This window comes from Leopardus geoffroyi, chromosome D4, assembly GCF_018350155.1.
Source record: "Leopardus geoffroyi isolate Oge1 chromosome D4, O.geoffroyi_Oge1_pat1.0, whole genome shotgun sequence".
Lineage (NCBI taxonomy): Eukaryota > Metazoa > Chordata > Mammalia > Carnivora > Felidae > Leopardus > Leopardus geoffroyi.
Window position 1 is genome coordinate 45,002,506 of NC_059342.1, and position 27,252 is coordinate 45,029,757.

The 27,252-nt window shown below is 42.1% G+C and overlaps 1 protein-coding gene across 2 annotated transcripts in view; it reads right to left on the bottom strand.

Annotated features, from left to right (window-relative positions):
- Positions 1-703: 703 nt before the first annotated feature.
- The window catches only part of MLLT3 (MLLT3 super elongation complex subunit), a 288,054-nt gene continuing 261,505 nt past the window's right edge, over positions 704-27,252 (bottom strand). For both annotated transcript variants that reach the window (XM_045469466.1, XM_045469467.1), the window contains exons 6-11: positions 22,152-22,227; positions 20,145-20,274; positions 17,423-17,522; positions 11,469-11,540; positions 10,226-10,297; positions 704-3,411 (exon numbers count right to left, since the gene is read on the bottom strand). In XM_045469466.1, coding sequence (XP_045325422.1) covers positions 3,280-3,411; positions 10,226-10,297; positions 11,469-11,540; positions 17,423-17,522; positions 20,145-20,274; positions 22,152-22,227 — 582 coding nt within the window. In that variant the 3' untranslated portion in view covers positions 704-3,279. The remainder of the gene's footprint in view (positions 3,412-10,225; positions 10,298-11,468; positions 11,541-17,422; positions 17,523-20,144; positions 20,275-22,151; positions 22,228-27,252) is intronic.

Consider the following 27,252-nt stretch of genomic DNA (forward strand, 5'->3'; position numbering starts at 1 on the left):
CTGGGTTTGGAAAAGGGATCGGCAGAAACATTTTTGGTGGAAGAAAACCAATTTTATCGGCTCTTTCCACAAAAAGGGGAATCGTGATTCAGATCAGAGACACTGGCTTAGCAATTCAAAACTGTTTCGCACAGTCGCCTAGGTGTCTCTTGTAGAGTTTTTGTCTCCCGATCTTTTTACGCTTTCCCCTACTTGGACACGATATGCAAGCATATGTGGACACGCCTGTTTGTCTACATAAAGGGAGAGGGAGAAGTGGATTGCAGTGAAGGTGTTTATAACGGCAAACGTTTTCGTTGCTAACGTGACTGCTATATGCTAACTAGGATGGAAGCATAATCCTGCTGCAAAACCAGAGGCAAAAACTAATTTATTAGGGGTGGGGGTGGAGTTCTAGACACACATCCCTCCCCCCGCACCCGGCTGCCCCCCCCCCACCCCGGTCAAAGTACTAGAGGAAAATTTAAAGAAAGCTTCTCATACTCAGCCTGTCTCAAACCATATTCGCAATCACCCAGTTGATTTTATTTGAAACCTATCTATCTAAGAAATTAAACCCTGCCATTTTTCCTTTGTGCTTAGAATACCAACGCCCCTGTTAGGATACGCATGTGCCAAATATATTTTTTGACAGGTTTCAATGGTGTTTATAAACATGGCAGAACTGAGAGGGTTACTTGAAGAGAAGTATAACTATTTGAAATTCATCAAAAGGGGATTTATTATTTCTGCATTTAAGGATTCGATGAGAGTAAGAATACAACTTGCAAAAAATCAACAATGTGACTCTCACTCTGGAAATTTTGTGGACAGCTCCTTTTTCTGTGTCCATGAGGAAGTTTTCTTGAATTTCGTTATTAAATTTACAAACTTACATTTTGACGAGAGTCTGAAGACATTTGCTTTATTGCCTAAATTTTAGGTCTAAAGTTTATCACTGTAGTAGCTTCCCTTCTTGTTGTCCTTGTTGTTTGGTCGCTTATGTTACCTAGTTTCCTGGTAAACAGCCAGAGGAACGAGAAAAATGGTCACGCCGCCAAATCATTTTTGCCATACAACTTAGTTACAAAAATAAAAATGGCCCGAACTACATATATACATTTCTAGTTACACTACACAGATATTTCAGTTAAACCACATCCATTTCTGGCTTAATTAGAATATGTGGATTAGCAGTTAGAAACGTTTAAAGATTTCTAAATTTTGCAAACAATTCATATAAGCATCGCCCTCCCCCTTTCATCTGCAAAGTTAAAAACAGAACCAGACACAACTAAAACCACGCCTAAAACCACACAAATCAGTCACCTTATATCCAAAATGACTCCAGAAGTGTTTCTGGAGTTAAACACTGAGTAGGGGACACACAACAAATGCTTCAAGGGCGGTTCATGCCAACCATCGAGAATCATAACATTACCGGAAAAGTACACTTGTCCTTGGGGAGGACGCTTCAGAAGTAATTTACAAGGAGCATGGCTGTATTATAATTTTTTTAAAGGAAAAAAATAGTGTCTTTGGATAGAAAGAAACAATGTAAAAAAAAAAATCCCCTTTTTAAAATGCAGAAATAACTTCATTATCAATCTGCATTTACATTACTGCCCAAAAGAATGGGTCTGGAAAGCCCATTTTCTGTACAGACACTAGTTAATCTCTGTATGAAAAGACAGCATCTGGCATGGGAATAAACAAGGGAGAGCCTAGAGACCGGTCTATTCGCACACATAGAGGCTTTCTTAAGGCTGATCCAGTGAATGAACCTTTGGATCCAGAAGTATTTCTTCATTTCCCCTTCTTTTCGGTTGAGTTCCTAGCAAAAACTTGAAAGATGAGCTGTTCTCACTTTGCATATCTCCACTTATGGACAGGATGGAATAATGACACCAAAAGTACTTCGGGTTTTTTTTTTTTTTTTCTTTTAAAAATAATTCGCTTTCTTTTGCATGCCACAGGACAGATTTCTAGTTTTAAAACAGGGTACATCAAGAACAAAAATATCCCCCCCCTCCCCAGCCATCTTTATTTTCACCAATACAAGAAATCCTTCTGGAAACATAAGCAAGTGACTAAACAGGATCGAACCACTGAATCTACAAGTTAATACATAATCTGTTATGGCAGAATAACCAAGAATCTTCCCCCCAAAGAAAGATTTTCATTTTCCAAATATAAAAGAGTCTAAGAGGATCATACAGGAACAAAAATCTCTTATTCCAGGTTTTATGGTAAAGATGGAGAACACACTGGCAGCCGAAGAAAGCTGAAACTCTAATAAATAGACCCAAATTAAGAATTTCTACATTTCTTTAGAAAACAGAACCAGAATTCCTTTTTTTTTTTTTTTTTTAAACGATGATCCTGTGGAATGCTTTTACTTCCATATTTATCTAGTATTAGAACAGTAAAACAGACACAAGAATGTTGAAGACAGCTCAACAATGCTGGATGCAGGACGTTTACAGGTACACTTGGTTAAAAGTCCTACAGGTTTATTGACTAAGGCTAGACAACAATTCATATGATCCTATTTGGTGCATTTTCTACCATGGTCCAAGATCATTATATGGATACAGCCAAGGGCTGGGCCCCAACTCTCAGAAGAAAGACCACAAAGAAGAAAATCAGGGTGGCAATTTGGTCCCCCCAGTTGATCATTTGTGTCCTGGAACTGGAAAAACAAAAGGTGGCAAATGCGGACTGCAACGAGTAAAAGGACTTGGAAAAGTTGGTGGAGAGTGGCACGGTGTACAAGTAAGGTCACTGGGCTTGGGATGGCAAGGGCGCTGCATTGAAAGAGCATCCATGGGACCAAGTACAAGTACTTATAATGTCTTGTGGTGTCATTCCCTCAACGACTTTAGAATATCTGTATGCGATAATAAATAGATCAGTTATGTAATAAGGCAGTGTGTTGAATATGCATTCGTCCTGTGGAATGAACCGCCACAGAGAGAGATACATGATACCATACACATTCTTTAAGTTTTCTTGTGTTGTGTTTGATTTATTTTCAAGGCTATCCAGGCTAACTCTTCCCGGGGATTTCCTTGGAGAGAAGAGTGGTCCGCTGAGGCTGGTTTGCTTAACCTCTCCTTTATCAAGAGATGATGACTGGCTTTAAAGAAAAATAAAGCTGAAGGTTGTTTGATTTTTATTTTTTCCCTTTTGGTTGCATCATTCTGAGTGTTTTCATATAAACAAACAAAAAAAAAATCACAACCAAAAAAAAAAACCAAAACAAAACAATAGTTTTTGATGCATCCAGTTGTTGTATCCTCAGGATGTTCCAGATGTTTCCAGGTAACTCTGTAGTTTACGGACTGTGGTTTTGTCCAGCGAGCAAAGGTCAAAATCAAATGTCGTGTTTGTGATATGAAAGTGTCCAGTTTCTTCTATAAGGTTCACGATCTAGGGGAATAAAGAAGAGAAATTTTGGGAAATAAGCAATGGACATCAAAAGCCAGAGACAGACAGAGAGAGAGAGAGAGAGAGGGAGGGAGGGAGGACGGGAGGGGATCAAATATAGAACCAAGAGACTGATGTTCTCCTTTATGGCAAGAAGGTCCTATGCCATTGATGGCAAGGAACCCTCTCTTAGCCACTTTGGTAACAAGCCAAAGGAATGTTAACTCTTTGAAATTCTCAATGAGAACAGAATACCTGTTCTCATCATTCATATCCTTTAAACTGATTTCTGCTTTCAAGTCCTCAATAGACTATTTTACTGTATGGGTGGTTAGAGGGAGGTGCAATTTCAAGACCCCTTTCAAAATTAGTTACAGACTCAATGGATAGTGACTAGAGTAAGGAAATTCCATCCTAGAAATAACAAAACTCCTTATGAAAAAAGTACACATACACGCATACACACACACAGAATAATGATCATTTCTCTTTCTGACTATGTTATTGTTGAAAGCTTAGAAAGTACAAAAACCCACAAAGAAAAAAATAAAAGCCAACTACAATCCCACCCTCTGAAGACCATGGGGAGGAACTGGAAGGGGCTGGAACTGTTTTGTTGCTTGATTTGGGTGCCGGTCACAAAAGACACATTCACTCTGTTAAAATTCCTCCAGCTATCCACTTTGTCATACTTCAACAAAATGAAGGAAAACCTATACTTATTAGAGTCGTGTTCCGTTTATTCTCTTGAATACTTGGGGGTAATACGTATGATCTAGAAAATGAATTATCTAGAAAATGCATTATCTATAAAAAGAAAAGGAAAGCCTTTGTCTCCTCGTTTGGAATAGGCATACCTCGTTTCTTACTGTATTGGCTCTAACTTCCAGAAAGAGATGGCAGAAGGTACTGTTGCTGTCTTGCCTTGGCTTACACGAGGGTGCTTCTAAGGTTTCAAGGTTAAGAATGATGTTGACTGCTGGTTTGGGAGAATCTTTCCTCGTGTTGTGTGTCTCTCCATTCTTATTTTACTAGTAATTTTATCCAAAATGGGCGCTGTGCTGGGGTTGCATGGATTTTAGAGACGTATGTTGTAGGTAAGCTGGGATGGAGGGGGGGGTTAGTCTTAGCAAGCTTTGTGGGAGAGAGAAAACAAATCAACATCAGGATGAAAGAAAAAATATTTGCAGAGAAAATTGGCGAACCCTCCACTCCCCTCCTATCACTTGCTTCCCATTCTCTTTCATTCAATAACTTTAAAGAAGAGAACAGTTTTCATTATGTAACCTATCATTTATTCAGTGGAGTTTTACATTACCTAATTTCAGGTTGAAAGCAGCAGAAAGGAAACTTTTGACCCTCTCTTCTTACAATTAGTTTTCTTTAAAAAACAGTAAGTTTGTGAACTCCCTATGGGTCAGTGGCTCTCCATAGAAAATGTGCCCCCCATTCCTGACATATTTGACTTCCACAGAAGCATAAAAGACATATTGAACCCCAATCCAACTAATCACACAGCTCCAGACTGAGCTGCTTTTGCCTTACTCAATGGCTGGAACTATTTTTTACAGATAGAACTACAGGTTTCATAATAAAAAAAAAAGTTACTCTCACTGTGAAATCATGACAGACACAGCAACCTGTCTACCTAACATCCATTTATCCCTTCTTTTTTACTAGTGGAAGCTGGATTTTTCTGGAAGTGGCAACATGCCCAGCTAAAACGCTGGCCTCCCCAGACCCACTTGCAGCCTGTGGCAGATACTGCTATTTAATTTATTTTGTCAGAAGTCGCTGGGATTTCAGGACAATTTTTAAGAAGGATACAGACAGTGAATATGTGTCTTTGGAAAGATAGCAGAGCAGAAGGGCAAGGAGTCTACACCCTCAATGGCACTTTTTTAATGCTTTACTGATTTTTGACAAAGAGAGGGAGATATAGCATGAGCGGGGGAGGGGCAGAGAGAGAGGGAGACACAGAATCCGAAGCAGGCTCCAGGCTCCGAGCTGTCAGCACAGAGCCCGACGCGGGGCTTGAACTCATAAACCGCGAGATCATGACCCAAGCCGAAGTTGGACGCTCAACCGACTGCCCCTCAATGACACCTTTTAAGCCACTACATTGACCACCTATTATATGGGTGGATGGCGGGGGTGGAGGAGTGGGGGGTGGGTAGGTAGACAGAGGGCCTTACTTAAACCCCTGGACTCAGGGTTCTATCTCTAGCTCATGCATCAAAAGATTAGAAAGGCTGTTCCCAGTTATGGTTAAAATACTACATTCACATAAGGACTTACCAAGCAGGAACTTACTAACACTAACAAGATGGAAGGCGGACACTCGTTTGTTTTATTAATAGTTATTGAGCTTTGGATAAGCCACCCACACACATCTACATACATACTGAGGCACATACACAGCTGTGTCCACACACAAACTTTTCAAGGCAATCAAATACTTAGTATGTGTTGACCAGCAATTGAATTAAGGGTGCTTTCCAGAGTAAATTATCTTTTTCGCTACATTGTAAAGAAATAGCATAGGCCTAGTAAAAATACGTGATCTTCAGGACAGGAAAAAATAGGCTTTCAATGTACCCAGGGGAGGCAAATGACAATTGTCCCAGAGTGTGACTGCTGGCCACTGGGTAAGTGACCAAGCATTCTGAATGGAGTCCCAAATTATGTGTATCAGTTCTGATGGTGCTCACTATTTGAATGGCATCGCACAGAACACTATAACCTCTGACCCTCCGTTTCCTCCTCTTCTGTAAAATGGGGATAACAGCACCTGTTTTCCCTATGACACAGATGTGCAAGAGGGTCCAATAAGATAATAGGATAAACGAAAGCTTCTTTATAAACGGAATTGTGACACAGATCAGGGAAACGTGATTATGATTACCATATAAACTTATCCTTAATGTTCTAGGAGGTAACTGGACAGCACAGGAACCATCAGACCCAGTGCTCTCTCCACCTCCCCTCATTGACTCTTAGCCATTTCATTGACACTAAAACAAATGAAGCAGGGAAAATGCCAGAAGCTAAAACTCAGAAAAGGCTTACTTGAATCTTTAAAAAATAATTATAATAAAAGTTGGCAGGGATAAGGAAAGAAAGCAGGGCGAACAGAAGATGAGGGAGAGTAGTTAAATCACAATGTAGGGGTAAAACATAGTCCTAGGTTTTCCCTTTGAAATGACAACTCACTCCTTTAAGAAAATCGCTTTCTGTGACTCCGTTTAGCTAATGACTTAACAGTAAGTACAAAACAGAGCAATAAAGATACCTTCTAGAAAAAGTTGCTTGATTTTGAAGCAAATAAACCCATTTGCCAGCCAGGGGATGGGGTGTCTCATAGGTTTCCAGGGCTTGGCTGACAGGCCTCCTACCTCTTCCCCACGCGGCACCCTCCCCCGCCCCCCCCCCCCCCCCCGCCCGCGCCCGCCTGCAGTTACAAACAAAGAAATGAACGGGACCTGATCAATCTCCCTAAATGAGCCCCACACTTTTATGGGAGCTTGTAAGAATACATCAAGGTAGATGCAGAGATGGCCTCAAAGTACCAGTAGTGCAGCAGGCGGGGCGTTCGGGACAACTTGCCAAAGGGAACGGCATTAACGACTTGAATTATTAGAGCATGCACCCACGTCTTCAATTAAGTAAAGACTTCATAAAGAAAAATAAATGTGGGTTCCTTTCCAGGAATCCTGATGGTTAGAACATCAGAAGCACAGCATCAACCCGTCTTATTCTGATGACAGGAGCCACAAGGCCTAAAAGCACCCCGCTGGTCCTCCGAGGATGGCTGTCTGCCTCTCTATAGGCATCACCTTGCTCTGCTGATGCGGTGTGGCCCCACCTTGGTGCCCTCACCCTGCATCATTCTGCAACAGTAAAGGCCTCCCCCAAATAATAATAATAATAATAAAAGAGTGACTATAGATAAGGAAGGAAGGCAAGGGCACACGGTGTGTACACGTAGTGGAAAAGGAAGAGTATCTCAGCTGCTTAACTCATTCTTCTGATCACGGTTATGGTGAAAACATTCATGCTGGATTATTTCCTGCCACAGAAGCCTTTTAGGGGGTACCAGGCAGGCAGGGTTTTTTGTTGGTTTTTAAAGGGGGGTATGATCCACTTGTTAAATCGGTGGCTCCTTTCCCCAACCCTGGTTTTTAATTATAAAAAGGTAGATGCATTGTTCTTGGTCTAATTACATTAAAAAAAACCAAACCAACCACAGTTCTTTCTGTCCCAAAGCAGCCTTTTCACTGAGGGCAAGTACTGAACACGCTTTGCTTGAACCGCTTCTGCCTGAGGTACGTTCGGGTCTTCCTGTAGGATCGCCTTGGCTACCAACAGGGAAATGCTGTCTACCGTGGGACCCTGAGTGTCCTGCCCCGGGGCTAGAGGCAGGCCTTCGGGATTGTAGCCACGGGGGATTCCGTAACATGGAGGCGATCTCCCAAGATGGAGGTGATGATTCTCAGCAGAAGACTTCTCAGGGAGGCTTCTCCATGTTGTGAGAAGGAATACCCCAATATACCACTCACTTCCACCTCCCTGAAGATAATTTTAGAAGTTCAGGAGCTGTTCTCTAGCCAGTTAACCCGTCTTCTGAGGAAAGCGTGGTTCTCCTTAGAGCTTTTTCTTCCTCCTAAGAAGCAGCCAATCCAGACTCAGCTCAATTGCTGGGGAGGTTAGAGGTGCTGGGTCTCCCTTTCCAAATAAATGTGGAATGCACGGTTTGAAGAAAAATCAAATCCTTCGGCAGTCCTCGGTACTCACATCTCTGGGTTTGGATGTATCCCCTGTACTATATTTTTAACCTAAGGAAAAGTGGCTTCGGAACACAGGCTCTCTTGATCCAGTACCTTCTGCTCAGTAAGCTAGAAACCGGGGGCCAGCACCGCATGAACCCAGAGTAAAACAAAGGCATTAACCACTTTCTGTGAGCCGAATAAAACCGTCAGACCAGATTTTTTGGTAGGATGCGTCTGATAGCAAAAGACCTAGGATGGGATCCTGGCCTCGCCAGACATCCCGTCGCAGGGGCTCAGGCCCGCGCGGCGGTGAAGACGTGGACGCTGTGGAATGAATTCCATGAGATGAGCAGCTCTCGAGGTGGGGAATAACATTAGTCCTCAGTAGTGCTATGTTTTACAATAGGAATTAATTAAGCAGTAAACCGTGACAGGACATGCATCATGGTATCATAATCACGAGCCTCAGCTGCATTACGAGGCAAAAGGCCAAAGACTGAGAGCTTTCAACCGGCCTGGGAATGCAATTAGGCTGAAACGCTGTGCGTCCTGGAGCGCCTTGATGCCAGGCTAAAAATTCATAGCCGTCACTCTCTCCCTCTAGGACACTAAAGTAATCCACTTCGATAGAATTCTCCAGGAGGCCACCTTGCCTCACGATTCTTTCAAAGGTCAAATCAAAGGACAATATGAAATCGGAATGCCAACGACACCCCAAGGTAAGACCTCGCCAACGGCCTGCTTCCTCCCCTTGATGGCTGGGCGTTCTTTGTGAAGGTGTCCCAGCCCTGCCCAAACATCTGTTCCGCTCTCCGGCGAGACTCACTATCTGGGCCCAGCTTGTGCTTTAGTAGCTTTATTGGACAACCGCTCCACAGTGGTTCAGAGCTGGTGTTTAAAAGGGGATAGAAAGGGACGGGACTATCCACTAATAGATTTACCATCACCATTCAGTCAATTAACCCCAAGTAATTGGTAAATGGCAAGGTGAACAATTTTCATTTCGACAAAAGAACGTTGAAGAAAGACACCAGCAGAGGACTGGAGTAATTCTTAGGGTAAACCACTCCCCTCCCTGCACTCGCTTACAGAGAAACACAAGAAATCCAACTCGTCCCAGTTAGGAACTGTAGGTCTGTAACCTTGTGTTCAAATCTGAAACTCTAGAAGGGTTAAAAAGCGTATCAGACAAATCAGGGAACTTGGCAGGTTCGAGAGTATGTATTTATAGATTTCAGCAAAAAATGTACACAGAATATAAATGTGACCATCAGCCATTAAACATTAAAAAAAGATAACCCACACACAGCTGGGGTAGATTAAGTACTCCTTCGAGTCATTTGAAAGTAGTAATAAAACAAAATTTCAAACAGTGAAATAATCTACAAACCCACCCTGGAATTCAGAACGCAACCTTCTCTTTGGGTGTTAAAGAACTAAGTTATTTTATCGATAGCCACTGTTAACGCAACGGACACGTGTACTGTAACTATAGTAAAATTAAAAAGCACCCTTATCTTCTCAAAACATCAAATTGTACGAATAGAAGTTTCCCCACTCCACAAGAATTTCACAGTTGAGTTCATAATAATAGATGTATGTTGTAGAAGATAAGAGAAACGAGGAAGATATTTATTTCCCTCAGAAGAGCACTGGCAAAAGGTTACTAAATTGAAATCGCAAATGTTTATCCCATTTGACTGACATTCTTATCACTGTTTTCTCATGAAACTAGAAGCCTGGCCCCAAAGGCTTCTGCACTTCCATTATCCCCTCCTTCAGCCCACATGACAGCATCAGTCAGCCGGCTGAGGCATTGGTACAATCCGGCACCGTCACCTCCACCTCCACGAGGGCCCAGTTTTCATCATCTGCAACACCGGGGGAGGGGCGGGAGCTGCAGAGCGGACTTTGAGGTAACCTGGGCCACGAGCCCCCCTCCCCCCAAAGACTTCTGACAGCGTAGGGTTGGTGTGACCTCCAGGTGTTATGATACAGAGTAGGCCTTGAGGCTTTTAGAAAGGGTCCTGCTAAAAAGCAGTTCTCACCTGCTGCAGAATATGTCTTTCCCTCAGCGTCATTAACCTTCTGTGGAGCTCCACCAGTTCATCTAGGTAGGCCTGAAAGAGAAGAGTATCCCCCAAAAGAACAAGCACTTTAGGAAGCGATCCACAAACAAAACAAGAAATGAACAGGAACATACAAGCAGCAGGTGGAGGTTCCCCGTTCTACCACCCTTCCCGGGGCTGTGTGGACTCGGTACCCGAGGCCTTTGCAGACCAAGTCTCTCCTGGCCAACTCGTATAAAGCCAGCTTTTGTACGAGGGGCAATTCTTGCACTTATGTGCTCTCAACAAGATTCAAAGGAGCAGACTCACCCTCTCCTGGTAACACCCTCCACAGAGAGAAAGGGTACTCAATCCTAAATTGTGAATTTAAACATATTATCACAGGCTATCACTTTTTTTTTTTTTAATTCTTCCATCTCAGGAGATTTTTAACTAAGATTCAACTAAAAAAAAAGTCTAAATTTGAACATGGGAGTATAAATGCACATTACCAATTACATCAGGACAAACTCTATTAAAAAAAAAAAAAAAGCTTTCCTGGTCATACCTAACATCGCCAGTAAATAGGAAGTGACAGAAGAGAATGTCTTATGGAAACTAGAGATCGCTATCCATATTAGCATCTGGTTTGTCAAAAGCTCCCTTGCAAGGACAGAAGCGTACCTCTCTTTCCATATGCTCAGACTCATGAATCTTTGTTAGCATAACTGCATGGGTTTTTCTAGCGTCGTTTGCAGCGAAGGCAAAGGAAAGGTTGGTGAAGCTTTAGTCAGGCCTAGCCTGATCCTGCAGAGCGTGTTATCACCCTGCCCGCAACAGGTCTGGAAGTTAGATGTCGAATGCACGATGCACACTTGGAAAGCACATTACACGAGGCTCGGGCGTCCTGCTCCCTTGTGGCTGAGACTCCTCAACCCTCTACCTCCACCATGATTTTCTTACCTCCCAATTCAGTGTGCCCCAAATCCCTTGGCAATACAGGCATCGTGGCAAATGGTAGCATATGGGCCCAGCTTAACGCTGAAGATCTAAGCAAGACTTGGAAAATCAACTACAAAGCACCGAGGAAAAGTGCTCATCATTTGGTGAGGGGGGTGGGGGTGGTGCTGGGCACTTCCGATGCAGAAATGAAAGGGGAACCACCAAGGATGTTTGAGGGAAACACAAGGAAATGGAAGACACGTCAGTGCTGCAGCACTCATAGAACGCCCTGGAAACCTACCTTGTCACATTCCCCGTTCTTTATTTGCTTATCTGATTTGCTTTGCTTTATTGGACTTTTCACTTCAAGAATCTAGGGATCAAAGAGAACGCTGTTAAACTCGATTTCAAGCACTTCGTAGCTGACCTGCCACCTAAACAAAGGCACTTACGAATGAAATGTCCTACAATAAGATCACTTCCCAAACAGCAAGTCTCCTTTACACATTTTCTTTCGTCTCATCTAATCTTACTCTTTCTTGGAAAATAAAGGACTTATATCTGAAATGCTGAGTCAGGCCAAAAGACTTTAAAAAAAGAAGTTGACGATAAGGAAATTGATCTAAGCTTCCCAGGCTGCTGCTTTTTTGTGACAACACTCTCACACATATGCACAGCAGCTGAGTTATACGAGATTATAGTCCCCTCCGGCAAGATTTTTTTTTTTTTTCTTATTCATTCTGCTGTTTCAGCATGACTACCAGTGCTCAGTATGCTAGGGATGATAAAACAAACACTCAAATGCCCCTTTTTAGTACCTGTCTTTCGGATTCTAAAAATTACTCATATCCACTAAATTGATGCAGCTGTGAAAATGAAGATGGCCATCAGTTATACTGGTTGCTCCCAACCTGGCATCCTCCAACCCAAGAAATCAAGAGCCAGGGCTATCTTCCATGGCTCAAGAAATGATGTGTCTACCCGTGATAAAAGAGCAAGCGCCTGTCATTTTATAGGAACCAATTACAACGTAGGATATGAACAGTAGTTTGGCATGCTGTTTAGATGCTTCCGTGGGGAGCTAGGTTTCTAATTAATAAAAAGGAGAAACAAATTATTATTTAATAAATACGGCTGATTTATTGGAGTCTTCGAAATTGAGGATTATGAGGGAAATATTTTTAAATGGGCCTCGTTTCAAATTGCTGAGATCCACTGAATTTATTGATGAGTGTTTACAAATGTATATAAACAGAAAAAGCAAAGTAATTTGTCTTTTTCATGATAACCTCATTACCAAGTGAGTTATAATCTCAGAAGCTAATATTATGGAGGAAAATGCCAAATAAAGGATATATTTAAGAAGTCTCATATTCCTGGGGTGCCTGCATGCCTCATTAGGTTAAGCATCCAACTCTTGATTTTAGCTCAGGTCATGATCTCATGGTTCGTGGCTTCGAGCCCCACACTGGGCTCTGTACTGACAGTGTGGATGGAGGCCGCTTGGGATTCTCTCTCCCTCTCTCTGCCCCTCCCGTGCACTCTCTCTTAAAACAAACAAACATTTAAAAGTAAATAAGTAATGAATAAATGGATGTCTCATATTCCCATCGCTCCTTATCCATTCTCTGCTGTAACACACACACTCATAGTTCTATTCAAAAATCTACCATATTCCATAATACAAAAATGATTTTAAAATGAGTTCACTTTTAATTTGTGGGGGACAGAGCACTGACTGGGCTCAGAAACTCAAGTTCAGGTCCATAGCCCTATTATTTAACATTTCGGACCTCAAAAAAATGAGACGAAATCGAAGAGATGAACAAGAAAATGTCCAGGTTCCCATTCAGCTGTAAAATTTTACACTACCAATAAACATTTTACCTGTTGAGGATAGGACCGTGACATTCTGGAAAAGACCAAATGCTTTCATAAGGATATCTTTTCCTTTGAATTTAGAATGATGCGCACGTGAGAAGTGAGCTTCTAACAGAGCCTTTCCTGAGAATTGCCTTCATTTCTTCACTTTTCACATTAAGATAACCAGATGACCAATCTGACCAGGCTCACTCACTTCAAATACAATGCTTTGGGCAACACAAGGAAATTACTTAATCAGTGGGGCAAGGCAATCGTTTTTCACGTGCTGCACTGTACAGGAAACCCAACACTCCGCTACATTCAGAATTTCCTTCTCTCTATTGTTGCTGGAAATGAGACCTCCAGGGAAACTCAGAGCTCTGAGACCTAGGAGTAAGTAGGTCAGTAGATGGCACTCCTCGCCAACTCAGACCACACGGTGGGGCAAAGCAGAGACAATCTGCTGAGATTTCAGGCCAGAGAGAAAAACAGTGCCTGCGTGCTTGCCTAATGCACTAGAAAACTGAATTGTGTCCCTATCTTGTCCCACTCGGAGGGTGGGTGGGGGGGGGCCAAGTCAGTCACTGCACTCCCGGGGTCAAAGTGACTAAGGGCTCTGTATTTGTAATGCAACTTTGCTGGCTAGGTTTAGAGAGTTCTACCACCTTCTCTTCAGAGCAGAAAACAGAACATTCAGGGCACTTGAGTCCCACCCTACACATTCCGTAAGTGCGACAGCACAGAAGGCCAAACTACATTGAGATCCTAGTTTCTTTCTTCTGAAGCTTCAGTGGCAGGAACAAAAGCTCCGGGTGTCAGTGATCCGCCTCAAGTTACTGAGTGGCTGCCCGGAGAGGGCTCAGTTCATCTTCCTTCTTTGATCTCTCCCTGCTCCAAAATAAACAGCTTTGTCAAAACCTCATTCTGAGAGAGCTGAGCCAAGCTGAAGACAATTGTTTTATTTATGATCATTTCTTATCTTTAAGGAAACGACTCCAGAATATAAAAGTACACAGCACCTTGTCTTCCATGGGCTTATTTCAAACCAGTTTAACTAGACAGACTCTTTAATTTCTTTCAACATGCCTTGCAGGCGGATAGGTAATTTATGATATTCTGAATATTAACTTGGGTCCAATGGAGCACTTCCTTCCCTCAAGGCCCCTCTTCCCCACCCCCTTCTCCTCCATGCTTTCAGCCAAAAAGGATCTGGAATTTTGATTTTGTTTGAAATTCACACATATGGGAGGTTTGTAGTTAAACAAAACAAAACACCTCTGGTTAAAATGGCACAGCACTCACTATTCTTGCCGACGAGGCTTTACTGAAGGAAACTGCCACCCAGACGGCCAAGAAGCACCGTTTCTACACATGGTGGTCCCAGAAAACCGAGCGAAGATCCTTAATCTGAGGATATGGCTTGAGAATCAGACTTTCAAGATTATTATTTTTTTCTGCATCCCTTTGTGAGGACTGACAACTCAATTATTCAGCAGATGGATCCTCTTCTGATCGGTCTTTCATGTTAATGATCGCTAGCAGCTCGTAACAATACTCAGGTTAATTACTTGCTTTGTTGACATGTGGCTCTCTGTTCACTTTTTTTCAATAGTTAGAAAATGTTTGACTCAATTAGCACTTTCCCTTTTCCCTAGTCCCTGGAAGAACTGAGAACGGGTAAGGCAAACTCGGCTTTGCCTGGTAATTTATAGAAATGTGAAGACACACAGCAACGAAGGAAATTCACACTAAGAAGGCCTAACCGTGAAATGGAAGGTCTGTTTTCATCGATTTTATTTGACGGGAAACTTCAAATTCTCATGCATACTTTCAAATGAAGACTGAAAACACATCCGAGGGTGAAATTTAGGGGACTTTTATATTTTTAAGAAATTCTTACTATTTCACTTCATCAGCATGGAGAATAAGATTAGCAATTTTTTAAGAGGTCTTACAACACGGACTTCAAAGGGATAACACCAAACCTGAACCAATGCAGGTGATTTGAGGGGTTAAGAAATCAATACTAAACAAAGTTTTAAAAACCTTTTCTTGTTCTCTCAGTTCCAAGAATGCTCTAAAGAGATTAGAGCTCTTGTGGTACGTGTATTTCTTACCCTAGACTAGCTCAAAGTGAAAGCATATGGACTTTCTTATTATGCTTATAGGTGCATGGAGGAAGTGACATATAACTGAGTATTCCTGACAGATTGATGATTCACATGTGTGAAGCTACATTTATCGAATAAACATATGCCAAGGAACCAGTGGTATGCCATCTAATTGGATAAAGTAATTTTTACCCTCACCAGATAGATGATACTATTCATTTTTCAGTCTCGTTTTGCTAGACAGGTTTAAAAAAAAAAAAAAAAAAAGTCTGACAAAGAATCCAAACCTTTCCCTGAAGCCCAGACTTGAGCCAAGTCAACTCAAGACTGCCCATCCAGGAAGTGTTCAAGGGCAGTTCTAAAGGCAAGATGGGGGGCTTCAGGAGGGACATACCTAATGCCCCTAACTCCCGACAGTGCCACTCTGGCTGCTCATGAGGGACCCTGGTTCTAATACACACACACACACCCCACTGGAAGCGGAAATCAGGGCTCCATAGGTTTAAATTAAATATGCAAATATATTCAAAGTCCAAATTCTATTCTTTTGCCAGCTTATACTGAAGCACAAATTTACAAAAGAAACCCAAGTTATCTAGTTAGCCAGCCTAGGGCTCTTCCCAACTGATTGGTGATGATGGTTATGTGCTTTAGTCTTCACTTGTCCCTGAAGTGCTTGATGTGTGGTGGGGGCATGGCGGGCACTGGAGGTGGGGGGCACACGGGTGCGGGGAGGTAGGATAGGGAGGAAGAATGTACTAACCCCTTGAAGAGCCAGTCTGTAACACAATGAGGCTGGGCTGGCATTCACATGTAGGCCACAAAGAAACTGCAGTTGAATGTTAACTGGTGAGGCAGGCAACACTGATATTATCCCTACTCCACAATGGAGGCTTTAAGTTGCGGGCAAACTTTATAAATGAGGTATTTTAATTTTTACGAGATCTTATGCTTTATGCAAAATTTAAAGAAAACATCGTCAGCTAAAGAATCGCATTTTCCCCGTAAAGCAACGATCACAAGTTCAAGGACAAGGCCGTTTAAAATTGTAGGACACCTGTGGAAAAGAATAATTTCCGAAAAGCACAGTTCTTTTATTTTCAAGTTCATAATATTCATATGATAACTTGGATTAGGCAATTATTCTAGAGGTCACAGGGAATCTGCCTAGACAAACAGATAAGAATAGCTTACATAAATGAGTGTATCACCTCAATGCACTATGAGGCTTTTACAATATTCATGCTCCTTGAAATTAGTTTTAGTATTTAAAATATCCCAGTCTTAATCATTTGTTTGACAAAAGCTCTTCATCAGAACTTTCAAAGTTTTGCCTAGACCTTATCTAAATAACTATATTCTGAGTTGGCTATTAAATTAATGTCTTCCTTTTGCTCAAGTTAGGACAATGATAATGACCATTATTTATTCTGCATTTTATTAACGATTTCTTACAATCCCAAAGGATGATCTTCTTTCCTGGAGGAGCACACAGAGACACAGCACCTATACTAATAAAATCTACGCCCATCACCTTAAAGTGCCAAGTAGGTCTGAGCAGGACCTCTTGTTCTTCACAAATATATTATTTATCATCCCCCTCAGAAGCCAGCAAGGCAGGTAGTAATATCGCCGTTTACGGATGAGGAAACGGAGGATGAAAGATTTAAAGTTGTAAATTACTGTCAATTAGTAAAACAAAGAAACAGGTTTTATACTAGCTTCAACAGGTATAGTCTTTCTAATTCATTAAATTAGCCTACTTACTGCTGAGGAGGGGGAAGAACATACAGAAATCAGGAGCAGCACTTTCTGTCACCATCCCTACCGGCATCCGTGTAATTAACCCATCCGAGGGAACACACTTTTCATGACAACAGAAGTTCTCTTTTACCCCAACTGTGTGTTTATTCCTAGGGTTGTAGATTCCCATTTATTTGATATCAAGAGGGAGGGTTTGTTTTGTTTTTGTTTTTTAGTTAAGGACTAAAACCTTTTCTGTGCTTTGGGGCACATGGGTGGCTTAATCAGTTAAATGTCTGACTTTGGCTCAGGTCATGATCTCACAGTTTGTGGGTTCGAGCCCCGTGTCGGGCTCTGTGCTGACAGCCTGGAGCCTGCTTCTGATTTTGCGTCTCCCTCTCTCTCTGCCCTTCCCCTGCTCTGTCTCTCAAAAAGAATAAATAAGCATTAAAAAATAAAAATAAAGTTTTGTGTGCTTTGTAAAAATGATCACACCTAATTTTGCAGAGTCTTGAAGAATGCAAACCCAGCAATTTACCTGGTTGTTGTTGGTTTTTAATAAGGGTGGCGGGGGTTCGTGATGTAGGGGTGAAGAAGCCGAACTGCTTTCACTGTCGCTACCGTCACTTAAGCTAACTCTGAAAAGAAACAAATCACACGCATCAGTACAGACAGTTCTTAACACATCTATGGAAACAGGCGCAGAAAGCAAGGAATCCAAACGCTAAATCATTGAAAACTTGTTGTAACTCATACAACTGCTAACACATACTGGCGCTTCCTTTGTATTTGGAACCGTGTTGAGTGTTTTGCCAGCTATTTCTCATTTTAATGACCCTTATTTCGACAGATGAGGAAACAGACTTAGACTAGGTCACCCGCCGAGGGGCAAGAGGTAAAAGTGGTGGCTCTGGGATTCAAACCCAGGCAATAAAGCCCAAGGCAGGTGTTCAGCCACTATATTTTACGGGCCCCGTTGATCTCCCTGCTCCAACTCCACCCACCTACTACCATCGAGCATGTTACCCAAGCCTGCAGAAGGTCGGCAAAATCAGTTTGTAGGTTACTATCTTTCCTTCCGAACCCCCCCCCTCCCCCGCCACCTCTCTGCGACAGGTGAACACTTCACCAATACGGCGAAAGTACAGACTGTGGGAGTAGAAACAGTGGCGAAGGAGAATATGTGTCAGTCACACAACAGCCCTGTGTGACTGACAGCTCAGGGGGACATCGAGGATGGGCTGTGTGAAGCCCAACGTGCTAGACCCACGCCAACTATTTCTACCGTGCGGTGATTCAAGGCTGGCCCTGGTTTTGAACACTGATACAACAATTCATTGGAAATCTACTTCAGCAAGACGAAAAGACAGTGTGTTTGGGATATCTGTTTAAAGAACCCTAATATCTTTCAACAACCAAAGATGACAAAAATACAACCCCTCCCCTGTTTTTCTCTTCAGAACAAAATAGAATTTTCTTCCAGCCAGAGTACGAGATATTTCTTTATTCTACACTGGTGTATGTATACCCTCTTTCTGAAATGCCCTTCAGAGTCTGCTCCCTCTCCTGGGCTATACAGTCACCTAATATAATATTCTTTTCAGAGACAGAAAATGCTCTAGAAATCAGGATAGTTTTTCTTTTGCTCTGAATAGGCAATCACATTCCAGCCCTGTAATATATTCAGATAGACGAGATACAAGATAGGAAATGAAAAGGATACACTGGGACATCCTTTTAGCAAAAACTGATGGAACTTGTTTTTCTTAACTAAATTACATTAATGAAGTGTTCAGTTGAAGCGCTGCTTTAAAATGCTTCTTGACTGAAGTGGTAAGGCTGAGTATTTAAGCTGATTAAACAGTGGGGACTTTACAAGTGCAGGGAAGACCAAATGTTACCCAGGCGCTGCTGTGCTAACAGCACATGGCAGGCGGGGGAAAGACGCGGATCTCTAACAACGTGCCTGGCATCAGACAACACGCGAGCGTGTGGGATTTGACCTGCACGGACTCAGGGGAAGGGGCACCAGCGGGGTGAGCCTCCACAGCCACAGAACATCTAGATTTTCTAAATAACAATAACTGGAAATTGGCTCAATAGGTCATGCGTTTTTCATCAGGTAAATGTGAGAGCAGTCAGGGTTTGGGGCTGTTATAAAATATGCTCACGGCCACATTCTGGTCCTTTTTTAGGTCTTTCTGTCCTACCCTTTAGTTTACTTCTTGGCAGATTAAAAAATTCTAAAGGGAAATGTTACAAAGCCAAGGCCATAAGGCTCCTTATTTTCTCCTATTCAAAAAAAAAACACAGATCGATGCGTTTGGGGGACAAGGTAGAGGAAGAGGTATTGAGGGTAAGTACTGAGTGGCCACACGGAAGAATCACCGAGAGGTCTGAGAGGGCATATACTCCAAGGAGCCCTTCTCCAAGGATGCTGAGGAAATACCAATTAGGAAACACATGATCTGTCCAGTTTGGGTTAAGATGGTATTCTTTTAAGGAATTTTAGGGCCTTTTACACAGTAATGGGTAATGGGAAAAGATTTAATGCGAAGTATTATAAATGTAATTGGATTTTAAGTTCAAGTAGATTCATATTTTTTCTACTCAAACACATTAAAGTAAGCATGCCTATTTGTTTTCCTCGTGATAAAGAAATAAAACCCTCAAGGCAATTTCAAGTTGACTATTAATTATAAGTGACATGAATTACCATCTTCTAATGTGGAATTATGCCTCACAGCATTAAAGCTACTTAAGGAACCTAATTGTCAGCACACTTAAAAGGAATTTATTTTCTGGAAAACACACACAGGTGATCCTAGTTTTAATTAGGTCACACACATAATTCACTGGAGCCAATTACATATTTCCAACTACAAACAGCAAACATGTTTCCTTAAATTCTGAGACTATAGCAACGGATCTACTATGCACATTCTTCAAATGAGAACGGAGTTTACTTCAGCTGTCAGTCCTGCTACCTTGACGTACGCTTTCAAGAACAAGGACTCCTAATAGGACGTTTTCCCCATAGAATGTTTAGAGGAAAAACCTCTGCTCCCTGAGAAAAGGGATACAGAGTTCCCTGTAAAGGTGAATATAAGCACGCCAAGGGGACCCAACGGACACGAATGTGACCAGTTACCGCAGGCGCGGGGTTTGGTGTTTCACACCTTTGCTGTGGTTCCACTGGGAAGGCTAGGGAACGGGCAGGCTTCCACCGCAGGGAGCTGCACCCCTGGGAAGTCACTCACCTGCGGCTTCGGCTGCCTCCTCTATTTACAGGTCTCTCCATCTCGGAGTCATTGTCATTATCCTCTGCCTCATCTGATTCCTCCTCATTGTCATCCGAATGTAGATCTTTCATTATTGACCTTAAAGGACCTGAGGAATGACAGTAAACACAATCAATCACGTGACTTCAAGCACACTTAGTCATATTAGACACACAGGACTGCTCACCAGCACTGAACACTGGTCACAGAAAAAAAAAACAAAACAAACCCATTATTATATATACTTATACAATTTACAAAACAAATTTGGTAGTTTCGGGAATGTCATATCTAACCAAAACACTATTGTTTTCAGAACAGATGCCCCAGGATGTTCATCGGAAAATCTCTATTTCCTAGGAATGTGTTACTGTGTATTTTTTTTCTCTAAGAAAAATTACATCTAAAAAGGAACAGAAAGGTCTATTAGTAAATTGAATGTTTTGTTAGGTTAATCCATGTATTGAAAAGTTGAGGCTAATAAATCACCATGGTTGTAACTTGTTCTTGGCAATGCAGCCTTTGTGTGGTAGTTTTTGATCTATTAAGGTTTAGCTGTTCCTTTTATTTCAAGGTCAATTTCAGGTCAAGCAAGCATTTCAGTCAAGTTCAGATTATAAAGTATTTCAATTCCATGGTGTAAGGTCCTATCTCTGATCTTCATATTGATCTTGGACACCAGGTCTTGGGCAAGCAACAATCTTGTGCAGCCAATTTTTATTTTGCTTAAGAAATTCCTGGCAAAATACCAGCATATATTTACATAAGTAAAACCATGCAATAAATCAGATGCCCAGAAAATTCAAGAGAGTATCCAGCATAAGATGGGGCAGAGAGAGAGAGAGAGAGAGAGAGAGAGAGAGAGAAAGCCATAACTAGTTTTATTCTAGAACAGGACATAACTGGGGGGGAAAAAAAAGGAAAAAAAATTCAGATTCAGCATGGCTTATTTTCATTTGACTGCTCTAAATGTGATGAAAACAAGACCACTCTCTTTAATGTTAAAGAAGACACTGTGGAGGCAATCAAGAAAGTGAGAGAGGCATTTTTATTCTGGATTAGGCGAGTCCTAAAGTCTAATCTATGACATAAATATCTCAGCTATCACTAAGTCAGTTCTAAAATAAGCGTTGATTCTTCGCAATCTCACACTCTGCAAAACCCAAATGTCTCTGCTTTTGTAGTGGGCTTATATCTTTGGAAGTGAGTGTAACAAGAAATTTGAATAGCCAAAATGGTCAGTGTCTTTTATTTTTTTCCTGGAAGCTTAGCCTTAGCCCAAATACATACAACAGTTTAATCCTTTTCAAAACACAGAAGACCATCAGGAATTGAGTATGGTCAATGAGAAAGGGAAAGTGCAACATGATGCTCAAAACCAAATTATTCCTTGATACGATCTCACTTCTCATGTTTAAAAAAAAAAAAGGAGACCTTATTTGAAGATTTCCACACACGGAAATGTGTAAAATACACATTTAGTTAATGTTCTGGTTTAAACGTGTTAGATTTCTTTACATTTAAATCTCTTTATTTTAAAGTTCAACTAGAGGGAAAATATGTTTTAAAGACAGCAAATTAACACTTGCCAAAGAAAACGGGTCTATTAATCTGTAGAAGAAATAAATAAATAAAATGAAAGACATCCAGGAGGGAGGGTAAAAACCTATTTCTCTATGTCGCAGCCTCTCAACTCCAGCTTTTGCTATTGTATTTCCTTGGGGAGCTCCCTGGAATGGGCTAGGTCTATAATCCTTTTGTAAAATGGGACTCTGAAGGCAGGGACTGGAAAAGGGGGAATTTCTAGAGGCCGGCCTCATACATCAGAACAATACTCCAGTTCGTTCCTAGGGGAAATAAATACAACTGCATAAAAGCCAAGTTATCATTCAAATAATAAAACAGTAGAAAATAAGGCCATCAATCAACTCATTAAGATGTTTTATGAGGAAAACGTCTCCCAGTTTGCCTGGGAGATACTGATACCTTGTTGCCTTGTCTGGGACGGTGTGAAGCTGGAGCTGGAACTGGAGCTGGAACTGGCAGGACTGGGCTGTTCAGACTTGAAAGAAGAGAAAGCCACAATCAATACATTTGGGGGGGGGGGCATCACACATCCAAAATTAAAAACAACACTGTTGCCCCCAAATATTCTGCTCTTCAAAAACGGTCTGGCACTGCGTAAGAACAATGGCAACACAATGCATTCGGCCAAAAGCGGTGACACAGGAGAGTCACGCTGTCCTCTGTGTTTTGTCCGCCATGTTTTTACTAGACGCAGAAACAAGTATACAAATTCAAGGATGATGAGACAAACACCTGGGTGCTACACGAGGGAAGAACCTGGCTTTGATTTCACGCCCGTGTTTACTGCTATCCAAATCTCCTTCTAAAAGATTACCTTGATTGCCCTTTCTGCAATGTTTGATGGACTCAACCGGTTAAAACATAGTGGTAATGAGGCCAAGGTCACTGGTTCAATCACATTATGAGCCAGTTAATTTCACTCTGGTCCAAGGCCATGACCCAACCCTAACCCCATTCATCCACAGTTTGCAAATAGAGGTAATGTTCACAAGGAGATCTGGCCAAGTCTCACAAATGAGTCATGGGGAAATGTTGCCACCACTTAAAAAAACAAAATTAAAAACAAAAAGCACCCTTTAATTCCACAGCCTACAGATGCAGGGAGAAAGCATCATACACATGTCCCACTCCTTCACCATGGACTCTCCTCATCCTCTAATACCCAGGACAAATGCCACTCCCTCCCTGGCCTGTCCAACTCACAGGTGTCTTCCTTTTCCAAACCCACTGAAAACGTGGCTCTCATCTGTTTGTTTCTGTGATATGCTGCAGTGTCGCGCGACCTGGGATGCATGTGTCTTTTCCCTCCAGCAGACTGCGGGGACTTGAAAAGGCAGGGGTGCGGGGGTCTCTCTGGTGCTTCTTGTTATCACCTCATACTTAGCATCAAGCACTGCATACAGCAGGCACTCTGTATCTGTGACTGAAGGCAGAGCATCAGGCCCTCTGTTCCACCATCTGCCACTTTCTAGAAGGCTTTGCAGTAGGTAAAAACGGGAAGAGCAAATGCATGGACAGAACAGTGCAAAGAATTTGATCATACCGTCAACACAGTCGAATTTTACGGATTTAGGCCAAACTTAACATAACTTACTGTTGGTACATTTGGCTGCAAGAGTGGGCTATCTCCACCCACTTTCTAATGTGCTCACAGCCTCACCTACACACTCATGTTATCCGAGAAAAACATGAGGTCTTTTCATGTACAGGACCTATCTTCTTTCTACGTTGCTCAGTGGGCGCCCGAGTTATCAGGGCCACGTGGAAGACAAACTAAGAGCACCAACGGAAGCCGCTCCATGAGGAGAACCTCAGTCCCGTCGATAACGCGGTTTTCTCACCACCGACTGTTTCATCTCCCTGCCCCCCACCGACTCCCAACCCCCTCCTCCCCCGGCAACACCGAGATCCAGACTCAGACACAAGGAAGCACTTTCAGGCCTTCCAAATGCACACTTCACATCCTCGGGCTGGATGGGAAAACAGGTGTCAGCAGTTTACCACTCATCCCGCAGGAAAAGAGCCAGACAGGATCTCTAATGAGCAGCAGGCGGCCACCAACCCTTCCCCGCTGCAAGAGGTACCTCGGACGTGCCGCACGATGTCCTCCACGCTGCTGTCTGTGGCCCACCCACAAGAGGTGGTTCACGAGCACAAACGCCTGTGTGAGGCGCTCTTCGTGTCTGCCGAGTGGCGCATCCGCTGCCGAGCCACAGAGGTGAGCCGCCCACCACACGGGCGTTGGGCTAGCAGTCGTGTGCAATGCCCAGCTGCAAAACATTTCCCCTGGGCGCCATGGAGCACTCCTTTTCCTCTCCACGGCGCTCTTTTCAGCCATGAAAATGTCTGCAAATGGTATTCTTTTGAGAGCTCTGGAAACCATGTGGGAGCCAAAAAGGAGGTTTCCTTACGAGTGAGTGGAGGGAGCTCTAGGTCCCTCTCCTGCCGGACCAGTCATGTTGCACTGGACTCAAAGGAGCCGTTCTGCCAGAGCTATTTGCTGAGAGTGACATTAATGGGGCAAGCAAGAGGGGATGGTGGCCATCTCTCCAACCACCCCCTGCCAAACTTGATCCGTCTGCCTCAAGCATCACGCCAGGGCCAGAACCAAACCTGCAGGCAGCCTTCTTTTAGCTTCTTAACCACAAACAAGGTTAATAATTCCACAGTTACCATCAGAAAATTGACCAATAAAGAAGAGAATACAACAGGAGAAAAAGGCTTTCGTTCAATGTTTATCATTAACACCACGCCTGATCCGCAAAGGATTTAAGGGCGATAGTGCTTAATTCACTGCAAATATGAACACAGAAAGTTTAAAGCAACAGAAGTGAATGGAAAAGGATACAATGTTGAATGCTGGACAGCAGATTTCAATGTCCCGGGAGCTTTTCGTAACCAGAACAGGGATTTGTGGTTTGGGAGCCAAGGAGACCCCTTGGGATGATCAAAGACAGTGAGTCTCCCACTTTCATGGGCATTAGAATTACCCGAAGGACTTGTTAAAACACAGACAGCTGGGTCCGACTCCAGAGTTTCTGAGTCAATAATTCTGGGATAGGGATGAGAACCTGGATTCCATAAAAGTTCCCAGGTGACGCAGCTGCTGTTCTGGGGACCAACCGGACTTTTAAGAACCGCTGATCAAGGATCCAGAGATTCATAGCCATGGATATTCATCAGAATCAGTTAGAGGGGGATTCTATACATATGGAAATTCTGACTCAATGGGTTTGGTGTGGCGGGTCGGGGCATATTTATATTGTAAAAGCTCAACAAACAGTATTAATGAAAATTCCAAGCAGAACATCACTGATACTAGGTTAATCATTTCTTTCCTTCTAAATGCAAAAGCATGCTTTGGAAAGAATCTTAAATTTATGAAAGCGGAAGAGAAAAAAAAAGCATCATGAGAAAAAATAGAAACTGATTGATGTTTCTAGAAGTAGCATCCTTGCCTTCTCAAAGTGTTTTGCAAGAAAAGCACCCTGAAAAAAATGCAGTTAGCACTCAATAAAGACACTTAAGAAGCATGTACAAAAATCACGTCATAGTGGATGGGCCTTAAACTTACCCTACCAGACCACAGCAGAATTCGACTCGATGTTAACTGCTCAAAAAGCTATTCTGCTATTAGATGGGGCTGACACAGTCTTACAGTTTATCACATCCAACAAGCAACAACAAAAAAGTGTTGCTCACTTTAAGTCTGTATTTTATTTGAACATAAAATCAGATTTACTCTCCAAAAACACAAATCAAGGATGACTTTATAAATGAGGAAAGGTTTAAAAAACAAAACAAAACAAAACAAAACTGTTCACCATAAAGAGAGCTACATTAAGATCTTTACAGACCCCAAGGACTGAAAAGATCATTGCTTCGTCTTGTCCCCTCCTTACATGTATATGTGCCAAAACCTAAGTGTAAGGGAACCTCAGTGAGGTTCTGATTATTTCCATTACTAATTGGATACTTGTTTTTGAAATATCAAAATCTGCCCCACTAAAAAAAGTTTTGGCCTCTTCCTGTTTAGGCCCAAAGGACACATGCTTAACTGACCTCCTAAGTTCTCAAACGCTAGACATGAAGTTTAAACAGTGTGTTCCACAGGGACCGAAGTCTGGGCTTAAGCACCTCAAGTTCTATGACACTCATTATCATATCAAGCATTCACTGAGTGTTAAACTTGGGAATCTCTCTCACCTTGCCTGCTCAAGCCTTTCCCAATATCTAATAAAAACCTGACTTTATTCGGATAAAAAACAATCATCTCAATTTCTATTGCTTAAGCATTAAGGTCCTCAGAGAGCGAGGGCACTGAACCTCAGGTGGAAGTGATAATGTTAAATTGTGCAATGGAATCAAAATCCCTAGCCCACTACTGTTACAGGGGTACCTAATCAACATCTGGTTGCTACTATTACTTACAATAGACCCCATAGTCCTCTTTTGCCTAAAACAAGATCTATCTTTACTACCAAAACAATGGGCCTACCAAGATTTGCAATGGAATCTTCAACATTAAATGGCTATGCGAAATCATTTTACAATGGATTTTCTACGGAGGATTATTTTTGTTCAAGACGAGTAAGAAAAACCACATGTTTACAACTCGTACGAGTTAAGTGCTTCAGAAGAGAACACCTGTCAAGGCAGGTCACGCGAGAGGGCTTGTAAATCTGGCATTGTTTCTTACGCTGGGAGCAAGGCTTCCTCCTTAGGTGATCAGAAGGCAGAAGAGGCCATCTTTTCTCAGAGGCCACTGTATTTCTGAACAGAATTTCAACTTGATCTTTAAAGCAATCAAAATAAAGAAAAAAGGGGGAGAATAATATATGCCTTTTTTTTTTCTTCAGCGGAAAGGGAGAGAATATAACTAAACAGAAATGATTTTAGATACATTGCTACTTGTTTTCCACAAAATTTCTGCCTTGCTGAGTAAAAGAAAACATAGAGCCTGCAATAAAAATGACCTTTTTTTGCACAAATATCCAGAAAGACTGTGTCAAGGGTGAGTGCTAAACAAAGAAATCACAAATGTAATACACTTTATTTATATCTCTATCAACTTTTGTGACTAGAGTACTAGGTTCTTGTCAGTTTAGTGCTTCCTTCACTAAAAATTAATAATCATCTGACACTTTTTTTTCCTCAGCATATAATACCATTTAAATTTTTTTTAGTGTTTATTTTTGAGAGAGAGAGAGACATACAGAGAGCAAGTAGGGGAGGGGCAGAAAGAGAGAGAGAGGGAGGGAGACATAGAATCTGAAGCAGGCTCTAGGCTCTGAGCTGTAAGCACAGAGCCCGATGCAGGGCTCGAACCCACAAACCATAAGATCATGCATGACCTGAGCCAAAGTTGGTTGCTTAACCGACTGAGCCACCCACGCGCCCCAGCATATAATATCATTTAAAAGACTATCTCATTTATGATGGATGTTAACTGAACTCACAGTGGCAATCATTTCACAATATATCCACGTATCAAATGATT